This window comes from Siphateles boraxobius, unplaced genomic scaffold, assembly GCF_051911475.1.
Source record: "Siphateles boraxobius isolate OS27281-9 unplaced genomic scaffold, OSU_SipBor_1 5, whole genome shotgun sequence".
Classification (NCBI taxonomy): Eukaryota; Metazoa; Chordata; class Actinopteri; order Cypriniformes; family Leuciscidae; genus Siphateles; species Siphateles boraxobius.
In genome coordinates this window covers 17,368,098-17,396,020 of record NW_027509141.1, presented here as the reverse complement: position 1 = coordinate 17,396,020, position 27,923 = coordinate 17,368,098, and the positions used below count along the sequence as shown (strand labels likewise).

At 35.7% G+C, this 27,923-nt stretch overlaps 1 protein-coding gene across 2 annotated transcripts; it reads left to right on the top strand.

Annotated features, from left to right (window-relative positions):
* The first annotated feature begins 28 nt into the window (after positions 1 to 28).
* On the top strand, positions 29 to 27,923 carry pla2r1 (phospholipase A2 receptor 1). Of its 2 annotated transcripts, XM_077203049.1 has the most exons (30): positions 29 to 271; positions 2,260 to 2,640; positions 3,207 to 3,380; positions 3,831 to 3,995; positions 6,607 to 6,720; positions 6,815 to 6,961; positions 8,756 to 8,944; positions 9,022 to 9,179; positions 9,493 to 9,603; positions 11,729 to 11,841; positions 12,998 to 13,167; positions 13,253 to 13,461; positions 13,603 to 13,748; positions 14,810 to 14,894; positions 15,074 to 15,206; positions 16,614 to 16,649; positions 16,731 to 16,888; positions 18,232 to 18,287; positions 18,615 to 18,712; positions 18,804 to 18,940; positions 19,477 to 19,594; positions 19,806 to 19,918; positions 20,005 to 20,140; positions 20,829 to 21,067; positions 21,152 to 21,317; positions 21,409 to 21,540; positions 21,647 to 21,769; positions 23,390 to 23,566; positions 24,334 to 24,369; positions 24,610 to 27,923. In XM_077203049.1, the coding sequence occupies exons 1-30, from the start codon at positions 121 to 123 to the stop codon at positions 24,825 to 24,827; spliced, it is 4,389 nt and encodes a 1,462-aa protein (XP_077059164.1). In that variant the 5' UTR covers positions 29 to 120; the 3' UTR covers positions 24,828 to 27,923. The 2 variants fall into 2 exon arrangements, with proteins under 2 accessions (XP_077059164.1, XP_077059165.1); XM_077203050.1 differs by lacking the exon at positions 29 to 271 and having other exon boundaries at positions 2,525 to 2,564.

The window sequence follows — 27,923 nt, the reverse complement described above, 5'->3', positions numbered from 1 at the left end:
AAATATTTTGCCTTTTATTGCCTCATAGAGGGACCAGTGACGTAAAGAACCTAAAAAACTTTCGGAAAGTGTGGAGAAAAACAGGCTGCAGTCTATGCGGCGCGCGCAACTCCAGTGGAAATGCAAGGATACACTCAAACTCTTCGTATTCGCTTCCATGAAGCGCTTTATGCCCTTTATATCCTGCTTTATATCAACTTCGCTTGTGCTGCTGTGGAAGCGTCGAACATAACTGAAGTTTGGGACAAAACTCAGCTTCTCGAGCTGTACAGTAAGTGGATTCGGCCTGCGCGACATATCTGTGACATTTCTTACTGAAACGATACTTTGCGCGATGGCATGTGCGCGTGGGTTTGGTCAGGATCAAGAGTTTATCGTGTAGATTAAGTGTGTTGTGCTCTGCAAATTACATTAGTATGTAGAGCGCATAGTCCAGCTCTTCTCTATGAAAGACTGACCGTGGTGTGTCATTCCTCGTCTGATATAAACCTGCACTGATTATTAAATCAGCCTCAAGCGGGAGATTATATAAAATATGTTTAGTAATGTGTTTTTAAGACGTGCACAACTGCTGCCCATTTAACTTGTTTAAGGGAAAGTTAACTGCACACAAACAAACCGATAGGCGCCTGCTCATCACATGATACAACAGAGGCAGTTTGGACGGAACTCAAAGTACACTCAACATTTTTAAATAAAACGAAGGAATTTTTTTGAGTGCCCGTTTCCCCCAAAAAAACCCAAACATTTTATTGAACACACGTTGACCGTTGTGACAACATGACCCTATGGCAAACAGAGTAGGATATGTATTCACAATGACATTTGACATTCTACAAAACTGTAAAAGGAAACAACAGACAAATATACAAAGCCACTGCTAGAGAAAATAACCTTTTAAAATAATAATAAAAAATAGATCAATAAATTAAAAACATTACATTTACTTTCATGCATTTGGCAGATGCTTTAATCCAAAGTGACTAGCATTGCATTCCAGGTATACATTTACTTGGGAACCAGCATTGTGAGTCACCCCACTTGTTATGAACAGGGTCAGATGAGGTTAGCACCACATACATAAACACACACCTACACCCTCGCTCAGACCCATAACAACACCCTCGAAATACCTCATTTGGGTCTTGCAGTTCCAGAATTTTATGATCTTACATAGCAAATAATTAATCTGTCTCAGAGATATTTAGGGTTGTTGAATACTTTCAGTTTTGTTTCAAGAAGTAGGAAGAATTTAGGTAAAGTAGGACATTAGTTTTGAACACAAAAGAAGATATTATGAAGAATGTTCCACTGTTTTTGTTCATATAATGAAAGTCAATGGGGCCCAAAACAACACTGGACCCCAAAACAAATGTTTCAAGATATCTTTCTTTGTATACCTCTGAAGAAACAGGATTGGACACACTAAGTGTACTGAAAAAAATTAAGATAAACGTGGCAAAAATAAACAAAATTAAAATAAAATAGAAAAAAAGGTAAAGATAACTCTAGGACATATTTGTCTCCTTAAAGTATTCCTGGAAAGGGCACTACATTTTAAAGTAAAACTTAAGCTTTCACTGTGAATCTAATCTTTTCCATTTAAAAAAATTTGTAAAGATCTTCAGCTATATTTAAAACGGTGTTGTGTGAAGACTAAGCCATTTTATTAACATATTTTGAAACATTGCAGATGAAAAAAAGACAATATTGTTCCGATTCCCAGCACAAGCACGAGAAAATCCTATACTTCCTATATACTTTCCGACTCAGACATATGGCGAGGATAATGCATAACTTCCCTTTGAAGTTTTAGAATACTCTGTGTGTGTACGACTGTTTGAGAATATCTTTGTCTTTGGCCCGTATCTTCAATTACTCTTTCGTGTCAACGCCCACAAAAGACCCTCAGCCCTGACGACTCTGAGAACTCTGAAATATTAAGCCCCATTTTGTGGAGGTGAAACTGGAGAGAGCAGCTCTATCTTTCTATCTATTCACTGGATAATCAGACCTGTCTGATACCTCAGTGCCTCTGAAAGGCTTAGAATCTCCAATATCACTTGCCATTATAATATAACATGGCCCTGCATGTAAATGGCTATATAATACTCCTAAAGAAAGGCTTTTCCCACTGGTCAAAAAACCCAAGGGCCTCACATCTCCCAAATTTATTCGACAAGAAAATATGCTTTACCTTGCCATATTCGAAAGCTGCCATATTCAATATTGTCGTGCATCTGTGTTTGTGTGACACAGGTAAAGGAGTTTTCCGGTTGGAAAGTGTATCGCTGGAGGGTTGCCTGTCAGCAGACTCGTCCGGTCTATCTCTGGCCAGCTGTGACCCCCCGTCTGGCGCCCTGCTTTGGAAATGGGTGTCCCGGCACCGTCTCTACAATCTGGGCACCAATCGATGTCTCGGGATAAACACGACCAACCAGCAGCCTGTGGTTGGCATCTTTGAGTGTGATGTTTCCCTCCCAACCATGTGGTGGCGCTGTGGGGGCAGCATGTTGTACGGAGCGATGAATAATAAGCTAGCGGTGGTGGACTCAAAAGTGGTGGTAAAGAAAGCCGTTCTGCAACAGTGGAGGATTTATGGGGCGGCTGGTGAAGGGCCGTGCGCTTACCCGTACGAAGGCAAGATGTCTTCAGACAGTTTTTTCCAAACAAATACGAGTGTCCGCGATAAAGATAAAGTAAATATCTAGTTTAAAGGCGCGTTCACACCACGGATAATAACTATAACGATAACTATATTAGCGTCCACACCTACACCAAAAACACATGTACCAAGTTCTGGTGGACCTTGTTGATTTCGTATGGTTCTGAAAACTTTTAAACCATTTTCAAGAAAAGTTTCAGTTTTTTATTGAATCAGACAAACTTAAAAAGTTTATTTGATATTTTAAGGGACCTTGACAAAAAGGTCATGATGGTCATAATTTCCTGTTTTATGTGTCTTTTCCTGCATGGTTTTGCATGTTGGTTGCACCACATGACTTTGATGTGGCAGAACTTAAACTAAACTGCTGTCAACGCGCTCTCTAGATGTCTGTATCAGCGCTAAACTGATGCCCCATTTTGGTTGACCACTATCAAACTAGTGCATTCAGTGGATTGTTTGATGAGGTTTATTTGATGTGGCCGGAGTCAGACAGATTCTACTACGTGTTCTGTAACTGTTGTTTTCTTGCCATTGGCAGACATCCACACACTACAGGGAAACTCTCATGGCATGACCTGCTCCATACCCTTCAAATACAACAATAAATGGTTCTGGGATTGTACCTCTGAGGGCAGAGAGGACCGTCACCTCTGGTGTGCCACCACAAACCGCTATGATCAAGATGAGAAATGGGGCTTTTGCCCCAATTCAGGTAAAACCATGTACTAATTCATTTTTCCTTTTTATACACTGCCATTCAAAATTTTGTGGTCAAATTTCTATTCAGTTAAATTGATAAAAAGTAAGGACATTTATCATTTTACAAAAGATTTCTGTCATGGTTTCCACAAGGATATTCAGCAGAACAACTGTTTTTACCATTGATAATAAAAATAATTGATTCTTGAGCACCAAATCAACTTGTGATTTCTAAAGGATCATGTGACACTGGAGTAATGATGCTGAAAATTCAGCTTGAAATTATTAAAATAGAAAACAATTATTTTGAATTGTAAAAATATTCTACAACATTAAATTTTGATCAGATAAATGCAGCTTTGTTGAGACTTCTTTCAAAAACGTTCCCGACCCCAACCTTATAAATGGTAGTGTATTTTGAGTGGATACTAACTAACTAAAGATCTATGTGTGTTTTCTTCAGTGTCAGGCTGCAATGAATTCTGGGAGAACCATCCGGAGCTGAATGCCTGTTACCAGTTTAACTTGTACTCCATCCTCACCTGGAGTCAAGCTCTTACTTCCTGCCGAGCACAGGGTGGGAGTCTTCTGTCCATCACACAGTCCAGTGAACAGAGCTATATCAGAGGTATACACGCTCAAATGTCCGCACATTCAGATTATTTTGACAACATTTCTTTGTGTTTCTTTGCTGACATGCATTGGGTTATGCTGGTTTAGGTTTGGTCTGACTGGTGGATAACTAACATAGCTATTGTATTTGCCAGATATATTTAGCTGGTGGAGATGGTCTATGAGCACGGTCTGTCTGGTGAAGCTAGTTTAAGAAAGTCATGCTAGTTTAGCTAGTACTTACAAATGAAACTTTTGTCATCATTTACTCACCAGCTTGTCTTTCTAACCTTGAATTATTCTTTTTTTTCTTGTGATACACAAAAGAAGATCTTTTTCCATTGAAGAAAAGTACACTACCAGTTAAAAGTTTGGAAGAATTAAGACTTTTTATTGTTTTGCTCTCATGCTACATTTATTTGAAGAAAAATTCAGTAAAAAACAGTAATATTGTGAAATATTATTTCCGTTTAAAATAACTATTTTCTATTTGAATGTTTTTTAAAATGTAATTTATTTCTGCAATGGCAAAACTGCATCATTACTCCAGTCTTCAGTGTCACATGATCCTTCAGAAATCATTTTTATATGATGATTTGGTGCTTATTATAAACATTTCTTATTATTATTAATGTTAAATACAGCATTACTGCTTAATTATTTGTGGAAACTGTGTTTGGTGCAAGGCCGATTTTTTAAACATGAAATAAATTAATACTTTTATTTAGCAAGGACACATTAAAGCTGCAGTAGGGAGTTTTGAGAAAATGTTGACTTAGCCTGAAAATTTGAACAAGCACAACTTACAGGTCCAACCCCCTTGCTCTCTGCTGCAGCCCTCCCCCCACAGCGGAGCCTGCCGTGAACGCGCAGGCTAGTAAGCAGGACCACCGATGACGGCGGATTATAAACACTTATGGAACATTCACTAATAGGGACGAAACATCAACAATATGCTTTACATTGACTGTGGCCTGCCCATACTTTGACTACAAACTTGGTCCTCAAATCATTATGTATTTTGCAATACATGTAACTTTATATGGTTGCACTCTTTCTATAAGTTATAGCTACTAAGATAACGTTAAAGGATTAGTTCACTTTAAAAAAAAACTTTTGCTGATAATTTACTCACCCCCATGTCATCCAAGTCCATTTCTTTCTTTGTTCAGTCGAAAATAAATTAAGTTTTTTGATGAAAACATTCCAGGCTTTTTCTCCATATAATGGACTTCAATAGGACACAAACGTTTCAAGGACCAAATGACAGTTTCAGTGCAGCTTCAAAGGGCTTTAAACGATACCAGACGGTGAATAAGGGTCTTATCTAGTGAAACGATCGGTCATTTCAAAAATAAATAAAAAACTTTAAGTTTTATAAGCACAAATGCTCGCCTCGCTCTGTTCTGTGATGCACGTTCGTGATCCTGTTCGAACTTGTTCATCCAAATGAACAAATCTTTTTTTGAGTCATTTCGTTCGTTGAATGAACGAAATGACTCCGAAAAAGACTCGTGCAAAATGAACAAATCTTTTTTCGAGTCATTTCGTTCGTTGAATGAACGAAATGACTCGAAAAAAGATTTGTTCATTTGGATGAACGAGTTTGAAGAGGAGAGTCACGAACGACGGAACGCGCTCGCGCTGTGCAAGAGAGGGGTGATCAGCGCGTACTCGAGTGTGATTGACACTGCTAAGACATTCCTCCTGGCTCTGATTGGTTGTTTCTGACCGGGAGCGGTGTATTTCTGCAAATGGCAGTAGGACCACAGGGAGGAGCCAGAGGAGCTTGATTTTTTTCACAGATTATCTGTCTCATATTCTACTGTCAGGACATAATGACAGTTTTAACAAATATTTGTTTACAAAAGCTACCAACTGGAGCTTTAAATTGACCAAAAGTTACAGTAAGATTTATTATGTTACAAAAGAAATGTTCTTTTGAATTTTCTATTCATCAAAGAATCGTGGGGGGAAAAATATCACTGTTTCCTTGTTTTCAACACTGAAAACATTACGATTTTTTTCTTGAGCAGCATATTAGAATGATTTCTGAAGGATCATGTGACACTGAAAACTGGAGTAATGATGCTGAAAATTTAGCTTTGCCATCACAGGAATAAATTACATTTTAAAATACATTAAAATAGAAAACAATGACATAAAATGTTAATATTTCACAATATTTTATTATTATTTTTAAATAATAATAAAAAAAGAGATACATATGCAGGATGTTCATTATATCACAATGGAGGAAAACAATAAGAGACAAACAAATGTCCAATATACATCACATTGACCACATTTCTATACAATAAATGTAGCCTTGGTGAGCATAAGAAACCTATTTTGAAAATATCAAAAATTATTCCTATTATTATTATTATTATTATTATTATTATGAATTATTCCAAACCGTTGACAAGTGGTGTATATGGCTAGTTATACTGTCTTTCCCCAAAAAAAGCATTGACACCTTTTATGGTGCTTTTGCTTGTTTTGTTGCAGCTTAGCATTATACATTTCCATCCACTATTGCATGGAAAAGATGAGCTCAAACATTCTTCCTAACATGCTGTGTTTCATGGAAGTGTTTCATTGATGCATCATTGTCGTTCCACCAGAAAGACTCTCAGATATGGGTGTGATGGTCTGGATTGGATTAAACCATCTCAGTCAGCATGGGGGATGGCAATGGTCTGATGGATCTCCTTTGGCTCTTGTCAATCATACCTCAGGTATAACTGGCTTATGTTTTTAAGTAGAAGAATTGTTCTTCATGGGTAGTATTAATTATTAAATGCCATATTCACTGTTTATTCATCTGTCCAGATCTGACCTCCACGCCGGTGCAGCAGAACCAGCAGTGTGGGGTGTTTAACTCCACGCAGGGTTCCTGGCAGAGTCTGTCCTGTGAGTCAGCCTTGCCCTACATCTGCAAGAAAACCACCAACTACAGCCGAAATGCCGAGCCGCTTGGTAAAGAGATGAGTTATCTGACTGCTGATTCATCCTTCCTTTCATTAATCCAGCTTTTTTGTCCGTCCATCCATCCGTTTCTAATAGCCTTGTGTCTTTCCCTCTAACATAACTTTTCCCAGACTCTCCATCCACCTGGTTTTCTCAAGTGTTGTCTAGTTTAGCTTCAGCCTCAGCATGTGACAATCATTATTACGTAAAAAGTGTGTCATTTTCCAGTGCTCATTATTGAGGGAATGAGCACGCTGTCAGATACACCAGTGACTATTGTTTCCATGATGGTCAGCATTGATTGTGATTGGTTGGAAGAGAAGAATGTGGGTGTCTCCTGAGATTTGTTCAAAGGCACAACAGCTGTGGCTCATCTAGAGTCTGAACTACTGCCCCTGGCTATCAAACACACACAAATACGCACATTCTCACAGTGTGTGTGTAAATATAGAAACGGTCGGGGTCATCTGCAACAGTCTAAAAATCAGTCCTTTCCTTACAAGGGTTGGCTTGATACCAACACTTTATATATATACAGTATATTATATAAATTAGTAGTACTACTAAAGGCCGTTGTTTTTGAAAGATTATACATTATACAATGTTGTGATGTTATTTCCATCAAGAGGTGCATCAATTTTCGGTCAAGCTCTTGCATTGACAATGCGAGAGTCAAGCACTCTGTAAAGTCTCCTCCAGTTTATCCCAAAGACTTTCAATGAATTTAAGGTCTGGACTCAGAGGAGCCTATTCATGTTCGAAAATGATTTTTCATGTTCCATTCTTTCAACCATTCTTTCACAATTTGAGCCTGATGAATCTTGACATAGGAATATGGTCAAAATGTGTCTCCCTACATGGTTGTTTAAGAAATGAAAAGCTACACACTCCATCGATTAGGGTTAGAAAAACTGTTGCCAGGCAGTATATATATATATATATATATATATATATATATATATATATATATATAAATATGACAAAGATTTAACTTTTAGAATCACTATTTCTTGAAGAGCGATTTCTTATAAAATTGTTCTAAGGACTTTCATTCAAACACTTTTTCATTTATTAGGCATCACATAAATTGATTTGACATGGTCAAAAATTGATTGATTTTCATTTTGATTTATTATTATTTTTTATTTTTAGAATTTAGTTATTTAGAATAACTTAGAATTTAATTTTGATATCAGCAAATTATTCATAACTTGAAAACAATTTTTTATATTGGCTAGTAATGTATTATTAATGCAGCCATATTGTTTTGGCCAAAAATTACCATTAAAAGTTTGGGATTCTTAATATTTAAAAAAAAATATATATACTTTTATTCAGCAAGGATGCATTAAATTGATCAAAAGTGACAGTAAATACATTTATAATATTACAAAATTATTATTAATTAAAATTATTGTGAACTGTCTAGTCGTCAAAGAATCCTGGAAAAATCTATAAAAGGTTTCTACAAAAATAAGCAGCACAACGGTTTTCAACATTGATAATCATATAAGAAAGTTTCAAATCAGCATATTAGAATGATTTCTGAAGGATCATGTGACTGAAGACTATAGCAATGGCTGCTGAAAATTCAGCTTTGCCATCATAAGAATACAATTTTCAAACATTTTACAATTGAACAATTGTTTGTTTTTACTGTATTTCTGATCAAATTAATGCAGTCTCAATTAGCTTAAGAGCTTTTGTACAAAAACATAAAAAATATCTTTCCAACCCAAACTTTTGAATGGTTGTCTATACTGTAGTATTTATTTAAAAATATTCTCTCTGTCTGTCTTCAAGATAACTGGCAATATAAGGAGACGATTTGTCCCGACGATTGGTTGGACCACAATGGGTTTTGTTACCGGTACCTGGAGAAGAAGTCGAGCTGGGACGGCTCTTCGAGCGCATGCAAGTCTCTTGAAGCAGAGCTGGTCAGCGTCCACTCCCTCTCCCAACAGGAACTGCTGCTGAAACTTCTCTCGAATGGTTGGCTGGATGTATTTCACTTTATAGTGTAATTTATTAAAGTTACAGTGATCACAATATGTAATTGGTTGTGTCAGGATCCAACTCTAAGGTGTGGATCGGCTTGCACAAGGAAGTTAAACTTCCAGCAGTCCAATGGTCAGACAACTCTCCTGTCACATTCACATCCTGGTCCTCTCAGGAGCCTTCCCATCAACATGGCGACAAGCGCATCTGTGTTACAGCGGACTGGAAGGTAAGTTCAAAGGGTCAGAGATCAGATTAATGTCACAAGACATTAGTCATAAACTGAGCATACAGTATGTGGTCATAAAGGAGGCACGTGTCCAAGAATCACCCCATAAATCATACAGCAACTGTGTGTTAGATGAACACGACGAGATCTGATTTCAGAGACAGTCACTGCATGGAAACGTTATCCTGGGTGATCAGATGCACAGTCACCAGTTAGTCACAGTAGTAAACCAGCAGGTCAAGTGACAGATCTGCTCGTTCTGAATTTTCTTCTGTGCTTGATGAAATACTTATTGTGTGTTTGTGTGTTTTAGGAAGGCAGATGGCAGTTTGCGGAGTGTGAAGAGCAGCATGCCGCAATCTGTAAGGTGTCAGGTCTTGTGTCTCAGCATCCTGCTGGAGAATGGGATGAAGGATGTCCAGAGGTGAGAACGTAACACACATACACACACACACACATCATAAAATCATTTCTGCTTATGTTTTGTTAGCCAATACAATAGCTGTATGTTTTCATGTGTCTGGTATTTTCTGCAAGCTGTGTAGAATCAAAACTTTTGATGTCTATCAGTGTTGTCATTGTTAACTAAAACTATATAAAAAACAAAAAGTTTTTTTGGTTATTGAATTAAAGTGGTAATAAAAGAAAATATAAATATTACTTGAAACACTTATATGAAATGTTGCCTTGGCATGAAAAAGTTTAAGTCGAAGTTCTAAAATTACTAAAACTAACCTGAAATGAAAATAAATTAAAGCTATATAGAAAAAAACTAATAGAAAGTACATCAATTAATTTAAAAAAAATCAATAAACAATTTAAATATACAAATAAAAGCTCAATATATATATATATATATATATATATATATATATATATATTTAGTCCTTTTCAGTGAAATTATTCACTCACAATATACAGTAGGTTACTGTAAATATCCTGAATTGGTTAGTCATTTATTCTGAATCATTCAAACCATTCATTTTATAAAGAGAGAAAGAGAAAGAGTAGTTTTGGAGTAGTTTGCTCAACATTATCTGCAGGTGTATTTGCCACCTCCCATTCATCTTTTGCCGATTTCGTTTTTGTTTTTTGTGTGATTAATTAATAAACTGACTATGTAGAATAAAGTAGATTTTTCTTGGGCACTAATATAATTGAAGGTCATATTTCATAATAAAAGCACAGCAAGAACAAAAAGTCAGAACCAAAAGTTTCCCAGAACAGTCACACACACACATTTACCATGTCATTCCAAATACATTGCGTGAGAAACATGAATAAAATGCAGTGAATGAGCGGAGGTCCTAACAAAAAAACTCCAATAACGAACCTCTTTTTCCCGTCAATCTAATTACCAGCACTCTCATTCCATCTCCATTCCTGCATTTCTGATTGGTTGTGCTTGAGATGTGCTTTGTGTGGGGTGAGGAGGGCAGACAGGCTGTGTGTCTAGAGGATGGAGCGGCCGTCAGCGAGCGTAAGAGCGGGTCACGGCCGGAGAACAACAGACTGATTCAGATCTGCTTTCTGCTTTTACTGGCTGTGAAACAAGATGGCTACGAGAAGGACGAACGTGACGGATATGGCCAAACAGAAAAAGGGCACTTTTCAGAGATCCACACGTGCTAGTGAACGCTTATGTGTCACACCCACACTTACTCATCTTGTACTGTGTGGGAAGAACAACCATTTATCAGTACTGTATCTACTGAAATGGTTTTGTATTCTTCTAAAGGCAAAAGAGTGTAAAATGATGAAAAAACATATCGGTTTTAAACTAAAATCTTGATCTTGAATAAAAAGGTTCAAAGTTCAGCATCAGCTACTCGAACGAGTATGTTTGTAGCTGTTAAAACGCTTGTTTCAATCTGGTCCAGGTTATATGAAGGACACTGAATCGAGGCCATTAGACTCAGGGTTAATGGAGAACAGGTGTGAAAACAGAGCTAGATGCCAATGAAGCTAATGCTGCATACCAAATTACCTGCGTTTACCATGAACTATGCTCTATTTATAGTATAAGTAGTATCGTATACCGTATCTGAGCCACCCGAGTATGAGCTAAGATTTACTATCAGCTTGCACCAGCGCACACCCTAAAGGCATTAAAAAACTACTGGAATTTACTACATGCAGTAAAAAATTGGCGATGAAAAGGCATGGACAAAGTTATTTTTGTGACTGACCTTATTGCATACTCATTTGTTTCCTTTTCAGACGTAAAGAAAAGCTTGTCTTAACTATTTTTGCGCTTGACATGGCTGCATCTGTTCTTTAATTTGCACATTGCTTGGCTTACAAGGCTTAAGCAAGGCTTACTTTGTTGTCCACAGTACATGACACATTAATCCTATACCTATACTACATACTACAAACCATAACAATCAGATTTTGTGAGGAAAATCTGTATTACATTCACAAATATCTCAGCATGTTAATATTACTGTGTTCTTTCAAGTCTTCATTTTATATGATTAATATATCTGTATATCAATGAAAGGCCTTGCTGAATCTATTTAAAGTTTGCTTATTGTGTGCATGTGCAGGACTGGAGGAGGAAGGACAACTGGTGTTATAAGATCACCGATCAGGAGCAGACGTTTGATGATGCAGTGAGAGGATATTACTGCAAATCTCCTCTTGTTACTGTAGAAAGCAGGTATGTAGAAAACTTATTGATGGAATTTAGTTGGTTTTGAACAGAATATGCGGTAACTGTGAACGGTGGCAAATTAGTTTGTACAAATTAATTTGAATAGAGTAGAATTTAGTCAAATAAACAACTTACTCATACGCTACTTTTTTATTTGCTACAATAGCTTGGCAAGTGCATTAAATAAAACATGAAATATGAAATTACCTAAAATGTCTATTTTATTCTTAACAACATCACTTTAACTTTTTAAAATCACTTGCACATTGTATTTACCATTTTGGGGGAAGAGCAAGGGGTGTGTAATAATAAAAAGTTAAGAAGTCTCTAATGCTCACTAAGGCTGCATTTATTTAATTGAAAATACAGTAAAAACTGTAATATTTTGAAATATTATTTCAATTTAAAATAACTGTTTCCTATTTTAATATATCTTAAAGTGTGTCTATTCCTGTGGTGGCAAAGCTGAACATGATCCTTCAGATCATTATATTATATTAAATGTTACAAACAGTTTTGCTGCTTTATATTTTTTGGGAAATCATTATAAATTTTTTAGGATCCTTTGATGAATGTTACGTTCAAAAGAATTGATTTGAACTAGAAATATCAGTAACACTTTAAGGGTTCAATTCTCACTATTAACTAGTTGCTCATTAGCATGCATATTACTTTTATTAATACTTACAAAGCACATATTGATGCCTTATTCTGCATGACCATATTCTACATCCCTTAATCCTACCCAATACCTAAACTTAACAACTAGCTTACTAACTATTAATGAGCAGTAATTAGGAGTTTAAGTCAAAAGTGGTAGTTAATAGTTAATAGTGAGAATTGGACCCTAATCAAAGTGTGACAGAAATATCTTTTATAGCTTTAAAAATATGTCACTTTTGATCAATTTAATGCATCCTTGAGGAATAAATGTATTAACTCCCTTAAATAAACTTCTGAATGGTAGTTTATGTAACTAATGGAACTTCCCAGGATCACAAACCGATCTGGAATAACCAGGTAAAGCGTTTCATAAAGTGTTAACCTCAAATGAGTAGCTGAGTCAGACAATGCTTAATATACAAGGATAATTACGATGTTTACAACATGAAAGAAGCAGATACATTCATCACAATTGAAGTGTGTGGTTTCTCTGTGGCAGGTTTGAGCAGGCCTTTCTAAACAGCCTGATCAGGGAAATGGGGGGTTCTGACTCCCAATCCTACTGGACAGCTCTACAGGACAAGGACAGAATCGGAGAGTACCGCTGGCTGACCCTGAATGGCTCGTCGTCACCCCTCAACTACAACAACTGGAATAGACACCAGCCAGGTAAGCCTTTAAAACATTTACATCATAAACCTGGGCTCGCAGGCACAAACAGACTTTATTTGATGGTCTCTCCCTCTGCCTGCAGTGAGTAGTGGGGGGTGTGTGGTGATGTCTGGAGGTCAAGCACTGGGTCACTGGGAGGTGAAAAACTGTAACACCTTTAAGGCCTTGGCTGTGTGCAAACAGGAAGTGAGCGACAACCATGACACCCTGATGCCTGTGCCACACATAGATATAAATGCACCATGTCCGACAGGATGGGAGAGCCGCAAAAGCCTGTCTCACTGTTACAAGGTGCAGAGAGTATACACTCATAAATCAACTATAGAGTAACTGCATGCTCTCATTGAATCTTTTGTTTGATACATTTTTACCCATTGTTTACTTAATATTTAGGATGTTTGTTGGATCATGATCTGTTTGTTTGTTGTTTAGGTGTATCACAGTGAGAAGATCCTGATGCAGCGCACCTGGACCGAGGCTCAGTTCTTCTGCCGGGCTTTGGGTGCTGATCTGGTCAGTTTTCATCACAATGAAGATCAGACTTTTGTCAAAAATCTCCTTTCCATGATGTTCCAAAGGTTGGTTTACACGTTTACCCACGACAGGTGGGGGTTTATAAGCAATTTTTGAAGTTTTGTTTAGATTTTTTTTTTTAAAGAAGTCACTTATGCTCACAAAGGCTGCATTAACAGTATTTATTCGCACAGTAAAACTGTAATATTGTAAAATAATATTACATTTCAAAATACCTTTTATATTTCAATTTAAACTCAGATATGATCTTAATTTATACTAATATATACCAAAATAGAAGAACATTATTACTATCAATGTTAAAAACAATTGTGCTTCTTAATATTTTGCTTAATTAGCTTTTTTTCAGGATTCTTGTAACTTTTGCAACATTTTAAATGTCTTACTTTCACTTTTGATCAGTACTAGTGTGGGTGTATATACATAATGCTAAATAAAAGTGTTAATTAAAAAAAAATCTTACTGACCCCAACATTTTGTATGGTAGTCTATGTAAGTGGGCATTATATATACTGTAACATATCTCTCAAGACCACATTGAAAATAAAGGATTGAAAATGTAGTTTATACCTGAAAGGTTTAAATATTATGTAAATAAATTTGTAAGGTTCTGAATTATTTATAAGTAAAATAAACTAACCAAACAAAATAAATAAAATAAATGTTTGACATTGTCAGGTTCACAGACTTTTGGACCCCACTGTATCTGGATATATTCTTAAATGTTTTGTCTCCAATTTTGACAAGTAGCCTAACTTATACAGTATAATAATTGATTAAAAAAATAGAGTGAAATACTTTTTATTTATTTTTTTGCAATTCTAAATTTTATTGATTTATTTTAGTGCTGTAAAATCGATTAATCTAACATAAAAGTTACACACACACACACACACACACACACACACACACACACACACACACACACACACACACACACAAACGAATATATATATATATATATATAACAACTTTTATGTTAGATATAAACATAGTTCTATGCTAGATGAGATTTATCGCGACTAATTGATTTAACAGCTCCAATTTATTTTTATTTATTTACTTATTTTTCTCTCTCCTTCCTTTTCTTTTTGTCTCTTTTCAGTACAGAGGGTCGCTGGTTTTGGGTGGGCTTTACTAAGAGAAACCCCAGGTCCGAGGGAGCCTGGGAGTGGTCAGATGGCACGCCGGTAAGAATTCAGAGAAAAAAAGAGATACAAACAAAAAGGAAAAGAGAAAGCAGAGAGTCGAGTGATTTGGATATGTTTGAATATATTATCTACATGTATAGAAAAAAGACTTTCATGGAGGAACCAGCTCATCAGCTTTAGTTATTTTAAATAATTGTCATATTCGTACCATTCTGTAGGTGGTGACATCGTTCTTTGAGGATATGAATGAAGTGGATTCTCACATGTGTGCTGTGTACAGTGACCTCACAAACACTCTCACGGCCCACTCATGTGACTCCAAATATGAGTGGATTTGCAAGGTCCCCAAAGGTTTGTGTTTAGGATGTATGGATATACATTTCAAATATTTAATGAAAAATTCATTATCAACCTGCTGAAAAGACCAGGGGCCAGTTGCATAAACAGCCATTAAGTTAAGACTGTGTCTGAAGAACTAGAATGACCAACTAGCAGTTAGTTTAGGGTAATCACTCTTACCTTTCAGTATCAATTTAGACCGATTTACGTTTTTATGTAACTGATTTAAAAATCTATGAACAGAAAAAAATTTGATTACTAGTGTTAGTGGTTAATATGGAAGCCCATTTCCGCCACAGCCCATTTCCGCCATTTCCGCCATAGTCATAATACTTATCTCATTATATTGAGAAAGTTTCTCGTAATTATGACTTAACATCTCATAATAATGAGAAACTTTCTCGTAATTATGACTTAACATCTCGTAGTAATAATGAGAATCTTTCTCGTAATAATGACATAGCATCTCGTAATAATGAGATACATTCTCGTAATAATGACTTAACATAATGACTTATTTTCTCGCACTTCTACGCATGCGCAAAGCAGTGGAGCAGAAGGGAGTGCCACGCTAGCGACATCCACTGGTCAAAGCCGTGTAAATGCATCACAGCAAACATGGCACAGTCTGCAAAACAGTTGTGATCTACTAAGTGCAATCTGTAAATATAAATATATATTGTATGGTAGTCAATGGCGAGAGACAACAAATATTTGGATCCCGTTTGAATTGTGCCCTGAATTACACATATGATTTTTGTCAATTTAAAAGATACATTTTAAAGTCAAGAAGTTGACTTTAAAGTTTCTCATTATTACAAGAAAGTTTCTTATTATTACGAAAAAGTTTCTCATTATTACGGGATGCGTCATTATTACAAGAAAGTTTCTCATTATTACAAGAAATTTTCTCATTATCACGAGAAAGTTTCTCATTATTACGAGATGTTAAGTCATCATTACGAGAAAGTTTCTCATTATTATGAGATCTTAAGATATTATTATGAGGAAGTTTCTCATTATTATGAGATCTTAAGATATTATTATGAGGAAGTTTCTCATTATTATGAGATCTTAAGATATTATTATGAGGAAGTTTCTCATTATTATGACTTACAGATTTATATGTGGCGGAGACGGGCTTCCACAGGTTTATGCAACCCAGCCCTAGCTTAGACATTCTTAAATTTCCAATTTCCTTTAAAGCTAATAATTTTAATTGTTACCTTTTTAATTATTTTGTATTTCATTGAAAGACGTCTAGTCATGGTCTCTGATTTATAACAATACTAATAACAATAATATGCTTTTTTTGAGGATAAAAAAACAACATGCTTGTTGTCTTTTAAGCAGGAAGAACATCCATAAATCTGCACTGAAATATAAATGAATTGTTGAAATGTAGGCATTTTTCCTCAGGTGTGGAGTTGGTCAAGCCATACTGGTACAGCGACCGTAAGTACAGTACAGGTAAATACTATAAAGGCTCACTTGTGATGTTGATGATGATGACATTTGTTTTTGTTTATGGTGCAGAACATGAGCCATGGGTGTTTTTCCGTGGAGCTGAATATTACTTTGCCAGTAAGCCGTTTCCCTGGGAGGCCGTCGCCTTCGCCTGTAAGATGATGGGCGCTGATCTTCTCTCTGTTCACTCTAGCGAGGAACTGAACTTCATCAGAGAACGCATAAAGGTTATTATATAGTTATTTACTTCTGTACCATTAAAAAATCTGGGCTCAGGAAGTTTTTTTTAAAGAAATTAATACTTTTATTCAGCAGGGATGCATTAAAGTGATCTTATACTACGGGGCTGTTGAATGCTTGAACTTGATTAGTTGACAAACGTTCTAAGGTGTGCAATTATTTTCAGGGAAACGCACGGCTAAAGTAGTTCCAGGCAGGTCTTGACCACATTACAGTTCCATATCACTTCGCCAAATGATTTCAGTTATTTCAAAGGTCCTTACAGACTACAGAACCAAAACCCACAATGACACTGACCAAGCAAATAAATCTAGTAAACAATAGGATAAAAACAATTAATTATTTCAATGTTTTATTTGCCACAAAATTACGTTTTATGTACGGAAAGCACATACTCTCGCTCTCTCTCCCACTTAAACGCACACACATACAGTACGGGCACACACTCGCACAGAAATCTGATGATTTTATCAGTAAAATAGTGTAGCAATTTAAAAGCTACATGACATTTCTCACTAGCAATTTAATAATGGCACTGATTTTGAAGCAGATAAACTTACAGTCTCGCTATTAGTAGACGCTGCTGCCGAACACTGTGGAGAGACAAACAGACTCAAGTAATTCACATATGCATAATCTCTCTTGAACAATGTCTTGAAATACATCATCTGAACAATGTTTTGAGGTGTGGTAACCATATTATAAGCAAAATAATTCTCTGCTTGGCGTCGTGGCTGCAGTACCACCTTGGGTGTGCATTATTTTCTGATAATTCAATGGCCCGTCGTCAATCATTCCTTAAAAAAGTGACAGTAAAGACATTTATAATGTTACAAAAACTTTCCTGTTTCAAATAAATGCTGTTCTTTTGAACTTTCTATTCATCAATTAATCTTTAAAAGGTGTATCATAGTTTCCACAAAATATTAAGCAGCACAAGTGTTTTCAACATTGATAATAATAATAAATGTTTTTGAGCATCAAATCAGCCAATTAGAATTAATTAATGTGACACTGAAGACTGAAGAGTAATGGCTGCTAAAAGTTCAGTTATGCCTTCATTGGAAAAAATTGCACTTTAAAATATATTCAAATAGAATATATTTAAAGTAATATTTGTTTTACTTTTTTTTTTTTACTGTATTTTTGATCAAATAAATGCAGCATTAGTGAGCATAAGAGACTTTAAAAAAAACGGACTGACCCCAAACATTTGAACAGTTGTGTGTGTGTGTGTGTGTGTGTGTGTACTGTATATATACATAAATACATATACTAACTATATGTATGTATATAAAAGAACATCTTTGTTTGTGTCTTTGTTTTTTAGGACTCTAAATATTGGTGGATTGGTTTGTCTGCTAACAGCAATCACAATGGCCTCAGGTGCCTTTCTTTGACTACCATAATGAGGCTCTTTTACAGTAGAATTAAGTTAAACATTTGACTTTTTTATGTATTTATTGTTTTATTATAAGTGAAAGATAAAGGCAGAAAGAAACAGGAGAAATGTTATTTATTCAAAAAAATGATTGCATTTTTCTCAAGTTAACTTGTCAAGATAACAGTATTTTTGCAATTGCATTTGGTCAGCAAGTATTACAGAAATCACACACTTCACCTTTAAGAAAGAAATATGAGCATAACGGATACTATACAGTATGAAGCAGACTTGATGTTGGGATTTGAGGGTTTTATGTGTGTGTTATGCAGTTGGACTGATGGATCCGCTCTGGATTATGAGAACTGGGAAAATGGTCGATTTTCCCGAAAGCTTGGCCAAAACTGCATCCAAATGTCGTCTCAGTCTGGTAAACAATACATGCCCACACAATATTTTAAGCACACACAAGTACCATTATCCAGTATACTCAAACACAGCTTATCGGTGTTGTTGTGCAGGTCAGTGGTCGACAGGAAGCTGTAAAGATCTTCATGCTTACGTGTGCAAGCGCAGAACGGTGTCTTTAGTGGAGGATCCACTCGAGCCTCACTATATCGGCAGCTGCCCTGAGAACTGGTTTTACTTCGGACACAAGGTTCATATACCTTCTAGAAGCTGGTTTAGCAGCCTTGTGAGAATGTAACCTAAATCAGTGGTTCACAAAGTGCATTTTCCTTTCATATTGCTCTTGCGAAGTAGTATCATTTCATTTATATATTTACTGGTTTGTCTATTTACTTTGGAATGTTTTTCTATTTTCTATTTTTTGTACCATTTAAAATGTCGTTTTGCAGCACAACTTATATTAAACAACAAAATCCAATTCATTTTTATTCAAAAAAATCTAAAGCTTTTAAAAATTCAGAATTTTTTCCACTACAGTTTTTCAACAACAACGTAATTTAACAATGAACTCCTAATATTTTAGACTCATACCTTTTCTCTTTCACATGTATCAGTTTTTTTTTTTAAAGGAAATGATATTAATAGCTCACCAGAATTATTTCATTGAGTATGTTTCTATCCATTTTCTTCAGAGATGAGCTTTAGAAACCAACAATGTACTGATCATTTTAGGTTCTTGTGTTTTGTTGTATGATTGAGAATTGCTTGTTTGTGATTGGTTGCCAGTGTCTGTTTCTGCATCTCCCAGCCCGTCCGGAAGAGGGGAAAACTTGGCAGGATGCTCAGTCCATCTGCTCATCCTATTCGGGATCTCTGGTGTCCATAGAGGATGAAATCGAACAAGGTAAAGATCACGCTCAATTCCGATGACATTTCCGATGTTGAACTTATTCTAACCCCAACCTAACAGTCTACTAATACTCTACTATCCCTCTGATGAGAGTTAGTAGACATGTAGGTGCAACGTTACTTATAGTCAACAGAATGTGTTAAATGGACCATTAAAATAAAGTGAAAGTGACATTTTTTCATGACTTTTATCTTTATGGTTGAAGCCTACGTCGTCATGCTGCTTCATGGCAGGTCAGCGGGGGTTTGGATCGGTGCACAGGGGCGTTTTTCTCCCAAATGGATCAACGAGAAGCCAATCGTCTATGATAACTGGGAGGTATAAACTCAAGATTTAATATATTTGAAATGTAACTTGATTCCAATATTGTTTTTAAATGTTTTTTTCTATGTGTGTGTCTACAGAAGTCTTATTATAGATCTCCTATGGAACCTCATTGTACTTACCTGTCCAACAGTCACATCTTCCGTATGACAGGGGAATGGCAAGATGACGTCTGTACTGAGAGCATCTATGGCTTTGTCTGCCAGAAGCTACAAGGTAGGCTCATTTTCACAAAATAAATAGATTTTTCACAATAGAGATTTTTATTTATTTATTAGTATCGACCGATAGTAGATATTTATTTAATTGCGGATACACATTTAATCAATTTTTACATTTATCTTGCCTTTGCCGTCATCATCATTAACTTAAAACACACGTGATTTAATAACACTGTTAAATGTTATCTTTAGCAAAGCTAAAAAAAATATTTTTAAAAAAATTCTGTGAATTACATTGTTATGAAGCTGAAATTCACTTGTTGCATTTAAAATTATTGATTTATTTAGACAAAATAAAATAGGATTTTATTGCCCAGCTAACAGGGAACATTCTCAGAACTTTGGCTAACGTTCTGGCAAGGTTCGCTCAAGGTGATGAATGTTTTTTATCAATGTTTTAGTTTAGTCTAAGACATTTTTTAAATGTTATTGTTTTAGAATTTTCTTTGAACATTCAAAAGTAACGTTACAATAATATTTTACAAATTATAAAATGTACCTTTGGTTAACGTTCATATAATATTATATATATATATATATATATATATATATATATATATATATATGTATATGTTTTGAATGTTCAAAGAAAATTCATATTTTTGTTAACTGGGTGGTTATTGTTCATAACATGAAAATAATTCTAAGTTTTTAATACCAATGCCATCCCTACTTTATCTCAGACATCACCAAGCGTCCAACCCAGCCCTATTACACCGCTTCCTCTCTGGACTCATCTGAGTATAAGAACCACAGTTACCGAATCATCCACGGCAACTTGAGCTGGTACAAGGCCCAGAAAGCATGTTTGGAGAAGGGGGCGGCACTTGTGCGGATCACAGACCCGTATCAGCAGGCCTATCTCAATGTGCTCATCAACAGGCTTGAAGCCCCGCTCTGGATCGGCTTGTACAGTACAGATGTAAGGAGGCTTTGAAATCACATTGTGATGTATTTTGATGAGTTGTATTGGTGTATTAAACAAGAGCGCCCTCTATCTCCATAGGATGATATAGATCACCAGTGGTCCGATGGCAGTGAGGGATCTTTCAATAACTGGGAAATGCCAAAAGGAGATGGAGACTGCGGGTTCATGGATGTTAATGGACGCTGGAAAAAAGCAGAATGTGACATGCTGTTATCAGGAGCGATATGCTTCATACCTCCTTCGAGTGAGTCCATTCCTCCTGTCTTTCGATTCATTTTATTCGTTTGTAAATTTTTTGAAATCGGACTGAGATTCTTGTTTTTGACCTCGCACAGAAAGCATTGCCTACTCCTATGAAGTGGTATGTCCTGAACGCTGGCTGAAGTTTCGCGGGAGCTGCTATTATTTTAAAAATGTTGTTGCAAAGATGACCCTGGAGGAAGCGAGAAATCACTGTAAAAAGAATGGTACTACATTTTAAAATTTAGATCAAGAGCTCCACCTAGCTCTTGGGGGTTTTGATCATCGTTGGTTGCATTTGCATGGTTTAGCAAGACTTTTATTTTTTCTCAGGAAATTCTTCAGACCTTCTGACAGTTCAAGATGATGAGGAGAGCCGGTTCGTCATTAACGAGTTGGTGCGTTATTACAAGGGGCCTCAGAAAGTTTGGCTAGGAATTTTCTACAACACTGACAGTAAGAGCCTTATTGTTAAATATTGAGCATTTAGTAAATGTATATCATAAATATCATATTATATAAATGAAAAAATATATAATGTATTTAGAATTAACCCTCTATATATACATATATTACAGTTTTATAAACTTGTGTAAAATTAAACCAATGTATAAAAATAATTATGGATAAAAGTATAAAATGTTTTATATATACTATATATATATATATATATATATATATATATATACACACTTGAAAATTAATTTTAATTTAAATTATTTTGTATTTATTTTAAGTTTTATATGAAAATGACTTATTATATTGATATTTATTCTTATTTATATTTTATTTTTATATACACATTGTTTTATCTTGAATTTAAAATATGTTATATTTAAAGTGCCCCTATTATGCTGTGTAACGAGGTTAGATGTTATGGGAAGAAGGAGGCGGGAACCGGCGAACGTTCACACACATTTTAATGACATCAAATAAAACAAATACAAAATGAAAGTAAAAGCCAGCAGCCCCTCACGGACGACTGCTGTCACATATAACAAAACAAACACAACACAAGTTTAGGCCTGTCCTCTCTCGATCTCCACTGTCGTCGCTCCTCCTTTTACGCTTCCGCTCGTCTGTGAGAGATTCGAGACCGATGCTTCTCATCACGCCACCGGCCAAAAGCCGTTCTCTCATGTCCCTCAACCTCATCCTGCTCGCCACATGCTATTTTAAAGGTTCCTACTTCTGTTTTTGAAGTCCCCTAAAATAGGTTTACATGCTTCCAAGATAAAAAAAATAAAATAATTATATTATCGGTTTTTAATTTAAAAAAAAATTTTTTTTTACATTTTCTCATAATATACATTGCAGCATCACCTCTTTTCTCACAGTGTCTAAAACAGTTCAATAAAGGACCCAGTCGCTCTAAACCCCTCCCTTCCTAGAGCCTACTCTGCAGTGATTGGTCAGATGGCCCAGTCTGTTGTTATTAATTTACTGCTCATGCTCCTTATCATATCTGAATTTCAGTTCCAGATGCTTCCTCACTTGTATACACAGTGATTTGAACAGTAATGATGGCGTCGGTTGTTCCATATCATTTCGAGCCCGAGTCCTCATCCTTTGGGAGTGCATGCAGAGTGGATTTGCTTTTGCAGCACAGAAAACACTGTTTTTTTCTACATGTCAGCAATACGGACCAAACTCTTCCTGGGCTCATCAAGAGCTACAGTGTTTGAGAGCAGGTCAAAGTAGAAGTTGTTCACAGGCAGCCACTGAAGACCATAGGCTGGCATTATGCAAATGTGTAATGAACCTATATTGGTTCCTGTTGGAAGTAAGACTGGAATTACTGACGGCTCGTTTCAGGCAGTTCAGAATCGGTTCTTTCTTTTGGGAGACGATAACTCCATTTAGCGTATTTAACACTTGATCTTTGAAACTTTGCAGACCCTTTACATTCATAAACACTACACTATTATAGGAGCACACTACATGAAAGGTAATATCTAAAAAAACATAATAGGGGCACTTTAAAGTTTTAATGCGAACGTTTTTATGTTATATTTATTGAAAGTTTTATCTGAAAAATAAAATTGTCCTTATGCTACCAAAATGCTTATTTTTTAGAGAACGCTTTGACTCGACTGGATGGCTCTCCGCTCCAGTACACTTACTGGCGCTCCAAAGCTCCAGATCCCAGTGTCATGAGGGCTGGTCTGTGTGTGACTATGCGGATATCAGATGCTATGTGGCAGTTAGACAACTGCACTGACACCCAGGGCTTCATCTGCAAAACCTCATCAGGTAAAAGGAATGACCTTTGACTTCATAACCACCACAAACCACCAGCAGAGGCTCAATGTAGTCCCACACAGTCTATGTTTACTGCAGAAACCGAACAGGAAATGACTATTGGCCTTAGAGTGGCAACTTCTTTGTTGCAGTACTGTGTCATTTGTGTACTGACTAACAAGTTTCAAAATAAGAATCTGTTAACGCCATCCTATCCTTCCGTAGTTGTAATTAACCTTTTCCTCATGGGTCAAAATAGCCCGAAGCCCTAAAATTATACTCTTTTTATTTTGTCCAGAAAGCTTATATCATTTCATTTTGATAACATTTTTTATTGCAAATTGTTTGAGAGATTTTTTTTTATTCTATTTACCTTTAAATTACTATATTTTATCAATAAATTATATAAACTCAGCACATTCTTTACATTCTTTCAACTTTATATCAAAATAATCCCCCCCGTTTACTTCTTCAGTATGCAGTCAGGTATCTATTTTTTGTAAAGTTTTAGCATTTTTAATTTGGACCATTTTTTATAAAGTTTTTCTATTTATACTGAAGTGTCAGATATTGTGACAATTAAAGTAAGTAAGGTGGACAGCAGGAAAAAAACTTTTTATATGTTATAAATTCACCATTTATGTTGCACACGTGTGGGGTGGGGTTGTTCTGCATTGTAAATGTGTTCAAATCTAAAGGATTAGCTCTCACAAATGTAAATAATAATAATTTTTAAAAAAAAATCATTATTTATTCAGATGTTTTGCTTTGAATCACAGGAGCCATCAAAGAGGTAGAAGTGGAGCCATTGAAAGGTTAGAATAATCTTTTTAGCTGAATCAACTTTTTGAGGAAGTGACACTTCCTCTGTATACTCTGCAACACCATCAGCGCTATTTTGAAGCGATAACTATACAGTACCTCAAAAGTGTAAATAATTTTATAATTTGTCTACAGTGTTTAGTTATCAGTTTCAATCATGGTCAGGCATCATATGAAAAAGGAAAACATGTTATAAAGTATGTTCTAAGACTCAACGTGTCATTTCGTTTCAGGTCTGCACCGAGGTGTGATCTCAGTGGCTGCTTTGGTGGCCATTGTATTGTTTGCTCTGGTGATTGGATCATTGTGGCTTCTTTACAAGAGAAACTCTCTTTGCATCCAGAGGCTTCCGACCTTTGGCAGTGCCTATTACAGACAGACAAGCTCCCAAACCAGTGATCAAGACGAGAACGTTTTACTCCCAGACCTAGAGACACAAGCACGGGACTAGTGTGCGTGTGTGAGTGTATATGTCCATGAGTGATTTGCGTGAGAGGGTGTTAGTTCAGTCAGGGAGACTCCAGTGGGAATATGGTCAAGATATTTGAGTTTTCTGTCCGTACTGTAGCTACAGGAGGATATTGTGCACATACAGGTGTGCACAACTACAGTCCATTTAAAATCAATATGAAAGGGATATTCTTTATGAAGTAGGAAATGGGGCTTTTTACATTTTGTCTCATATTCAGGACAACAACAGAATTCCTCTAGAATGTAAAAGTTAAAATGGCTTGTTGGTTGAATGTGGTTTGATATTGTTTAGGTGTTACGGCCTGTTTTGCATCAACACGAATGTTCAGCATGTAAATTTTAGTGCAATTTTCGCGTGCGATGTCTGTTCAGACCGATGCGTAAAAACCGTCAGGTGGACTGAATAAAACGGCAGTTTCACTCTCTGACAGTAAGCCGAAATACCAAAAGGTGTCTGAGAAGAAAACAAACCAGTTTGCTTATCAAAGTATTCTTTTTGTGAGCACCACCAAGTCATAGGCTGCGTCCGAAAGCTTAGGCAGCTGATTTGTTGCCCCGCCGCCTTATCAGGTAGTGACAGGATTTGGCAACGAAGGGACCTCATGAAACAGTTTAATGATCTACAAAATAGAGAGCAAAACATTTCTACAACAGTAATTTCTCACCAGAAATGACATCCCGAATGGAAAACTTTGGTCAAAAGTGCACATTTACACACAAACTGACCAGCAACCACAACTTTCTAATGGCATTTTATTTTTAGCTTAAAGGAATAGTTCACTTCAAAATGAAAGGAGGCAGGAAGTGAAGCTAATATTGGTTTCAGACGTGCTTTGATGCCTTCATATCTTGGAATGTATCCTCCAAAGGCAGCGTTTTTAAGCTTTCGGACGCACACATAGTTTTATGGAACAGCAGTGGCTCTAGGCATGTGACTAAAAAAGTGTGAATTTCATTGGTTGGCCAGTTCATCACCAGCAATAGAAAAGAGTTTACAAGCCTTCTCTGTTCCATCACGTTGACAGCATGGGGATGTTTGGGAAGGTTTAACCCAGACACATAAACTTCCGTTCATTCCAATTCAAATGTTTATTGCACTTATTTTGCTTCGAACATTCGGCTTTTTGTGAACAGGCCTTTAAAGTCAACATGAAATCAAAATTGTCCCAATTTACTTTCGAAGAAGTTGATGAAAAATTATTAATTTGAAGTGAAACATTTAAATTGAAATAAATTAATAATCAATAACAAATTAAACATATGAATAAGGACATTATCATAAAAAATGGCCATTTTGGATACACCTCTTTCTTAAAGGTGTACGCACTATTTTTTTTCCTTAAAAGTTGTACACATAAAGATTTTTTTTATATGAAAAATGTGTCAAACAAAAACATAACAATTACTGAGTGTACTTTCAATGCGCATTCCTATTCAGTTTGTGCAAGTTTTGCCTATCTTTGTAAGAAAAAATGTATCAAAATGTAATAACTCGCTCCTCTGAAACGACTTTCCTTTTAAACAATGATTGACTGCAAACTTTTGTATGAAACAGCCACTTTTAATGATGTTACAATTTGAAACATCCATCACATTGTAAAAGTAAAAGGGCTAGTGGATGTCATTTCATGTTGACTTTATGTTTTACTCTTCAACTATTGCAACTATTAAACAATGCAACTTTCGGATCTCTGTCCCAGCTAACAAAAATATGTTCAAAGAACTTTTGGCTAACGTTTCCATTAAGTTAACATTCAAAAGGTCCATGTTTGTTTTAAAAACGTTTAATGGGAACATAATGGGAACGCTTTGAGAGCATTTAAAATGTTTCCATGAATAATGTTTAATTACGAAATAAACGAATAAACGAAAATTCTATTAATATTACTGGAAGAACATAAATTTGTTCATAAATTTGAGAGAATCGTGCCAGAACGTTAGCCAAAGTTCTGAGTAGGTTCCCTGTTAGCTGTGGTGATCCTCCTACCCAGGACCAACAGATCTTTTGAAGTCTTTTAATAGTTCATCTACAGCAGGAAGCTTGTTTTTACAAGTAGCTTGTTCTAGATAGAACAATAAACCACAGTAAAAGAGTCCACATATTCAAAATAAGTCACTGCTCACCAAAGCACATCAGAACAGTGTGGCCATGACTAAATGTTTACCTTGCACAGTTGGTGGTGTCATCAGTAATACAACCTTATTTTAGTATTGTATTCTCTCCTTTGATACCTGAAACTAGTTTGAGCTAAAGTGTGTTTGTTTGGATTACAGGTTTGTTCTTTATACACCTTACCTTGCACAGTTCCTATACTTCAGATTCTTCTTCGGTGGTTACAAAACCTGACCCAAAGTTCAAAGTTCAAATCTTCATTTCGGCTGTTTTGCTCCTCTGTATTTTACTGAATGTGCTTCTTTGACTTTTTGAATTGTCTAACGGAAATTAGGCTATTAGTGCTTTATTAATTTTCACAAAAAAAGTGAATGAAGCACACACACACACGAAAGGCTGCACGTTTCAGTTTCAGGAATCCCCTTTGTAATAAGCAATGAATATAAAACTGGCTTGGAATTTTTTTTATTTAATTTTTTTATATCTGGCATGACAATCGTGGCTTCATAGTTTTTGTTTTTATTTAAACAACACACATTTCATGTATTTTTAGTACATTTTGATAAGCATTTATATTCTGAACTTTTATGTTACTGTAAGACTGTGTGTTTATATTTGTGATTGTGTTTAAAGGGTCTTCATAGTATTATTGCGTGTCACTGTTTACATTTGTAATGTGTTTATCATCGTTTAGCAGGTTCGTTTTTAAAGAAATACAATGGTCAGTGGACTTTTTTCTTTTCTTTTTTTTTCTTTTCATGTCCAGTTTTCAAGAAAACTTTGAAAAAATATTAAAATCTTCTTGTCTTCTATAATTATACAATGAATCTATAAACACAATTCATTTGAATTATAACAGCAAAGAGCAACAAATTAATTTGTACCACCTCATTATATTAGTCACAGGTTAATGAAATAGATTGTTCATATGTAAAACCAATTAACCAAAATAAGCAATTGATA

Bases quoted from the DNA above. Each gene is read 5' to 3' on its own strand.
- pla2r1 (XM_077203049.1), top strand. From the start codon at position 121: ATGCAAGGATACACTCAAACTCTTCGTATTCGCTTCCATGAAGCGCTT. The intron at 6,962-8,755 runs GTAAAGAGATGA...TCTGTCTTCAAG, and splicing joins CCGAAATGCCGAGCCGCTTG to ATAACTGGCAATATAAGGAG. The intron at 11,842-12,997 runs GTATGTAGAAAA...TCTCTGTGGCAG, and splicing joins CTTGTTACTGTAGAAAGCAG to GTTTGAGCAGGCCTTTCTAA.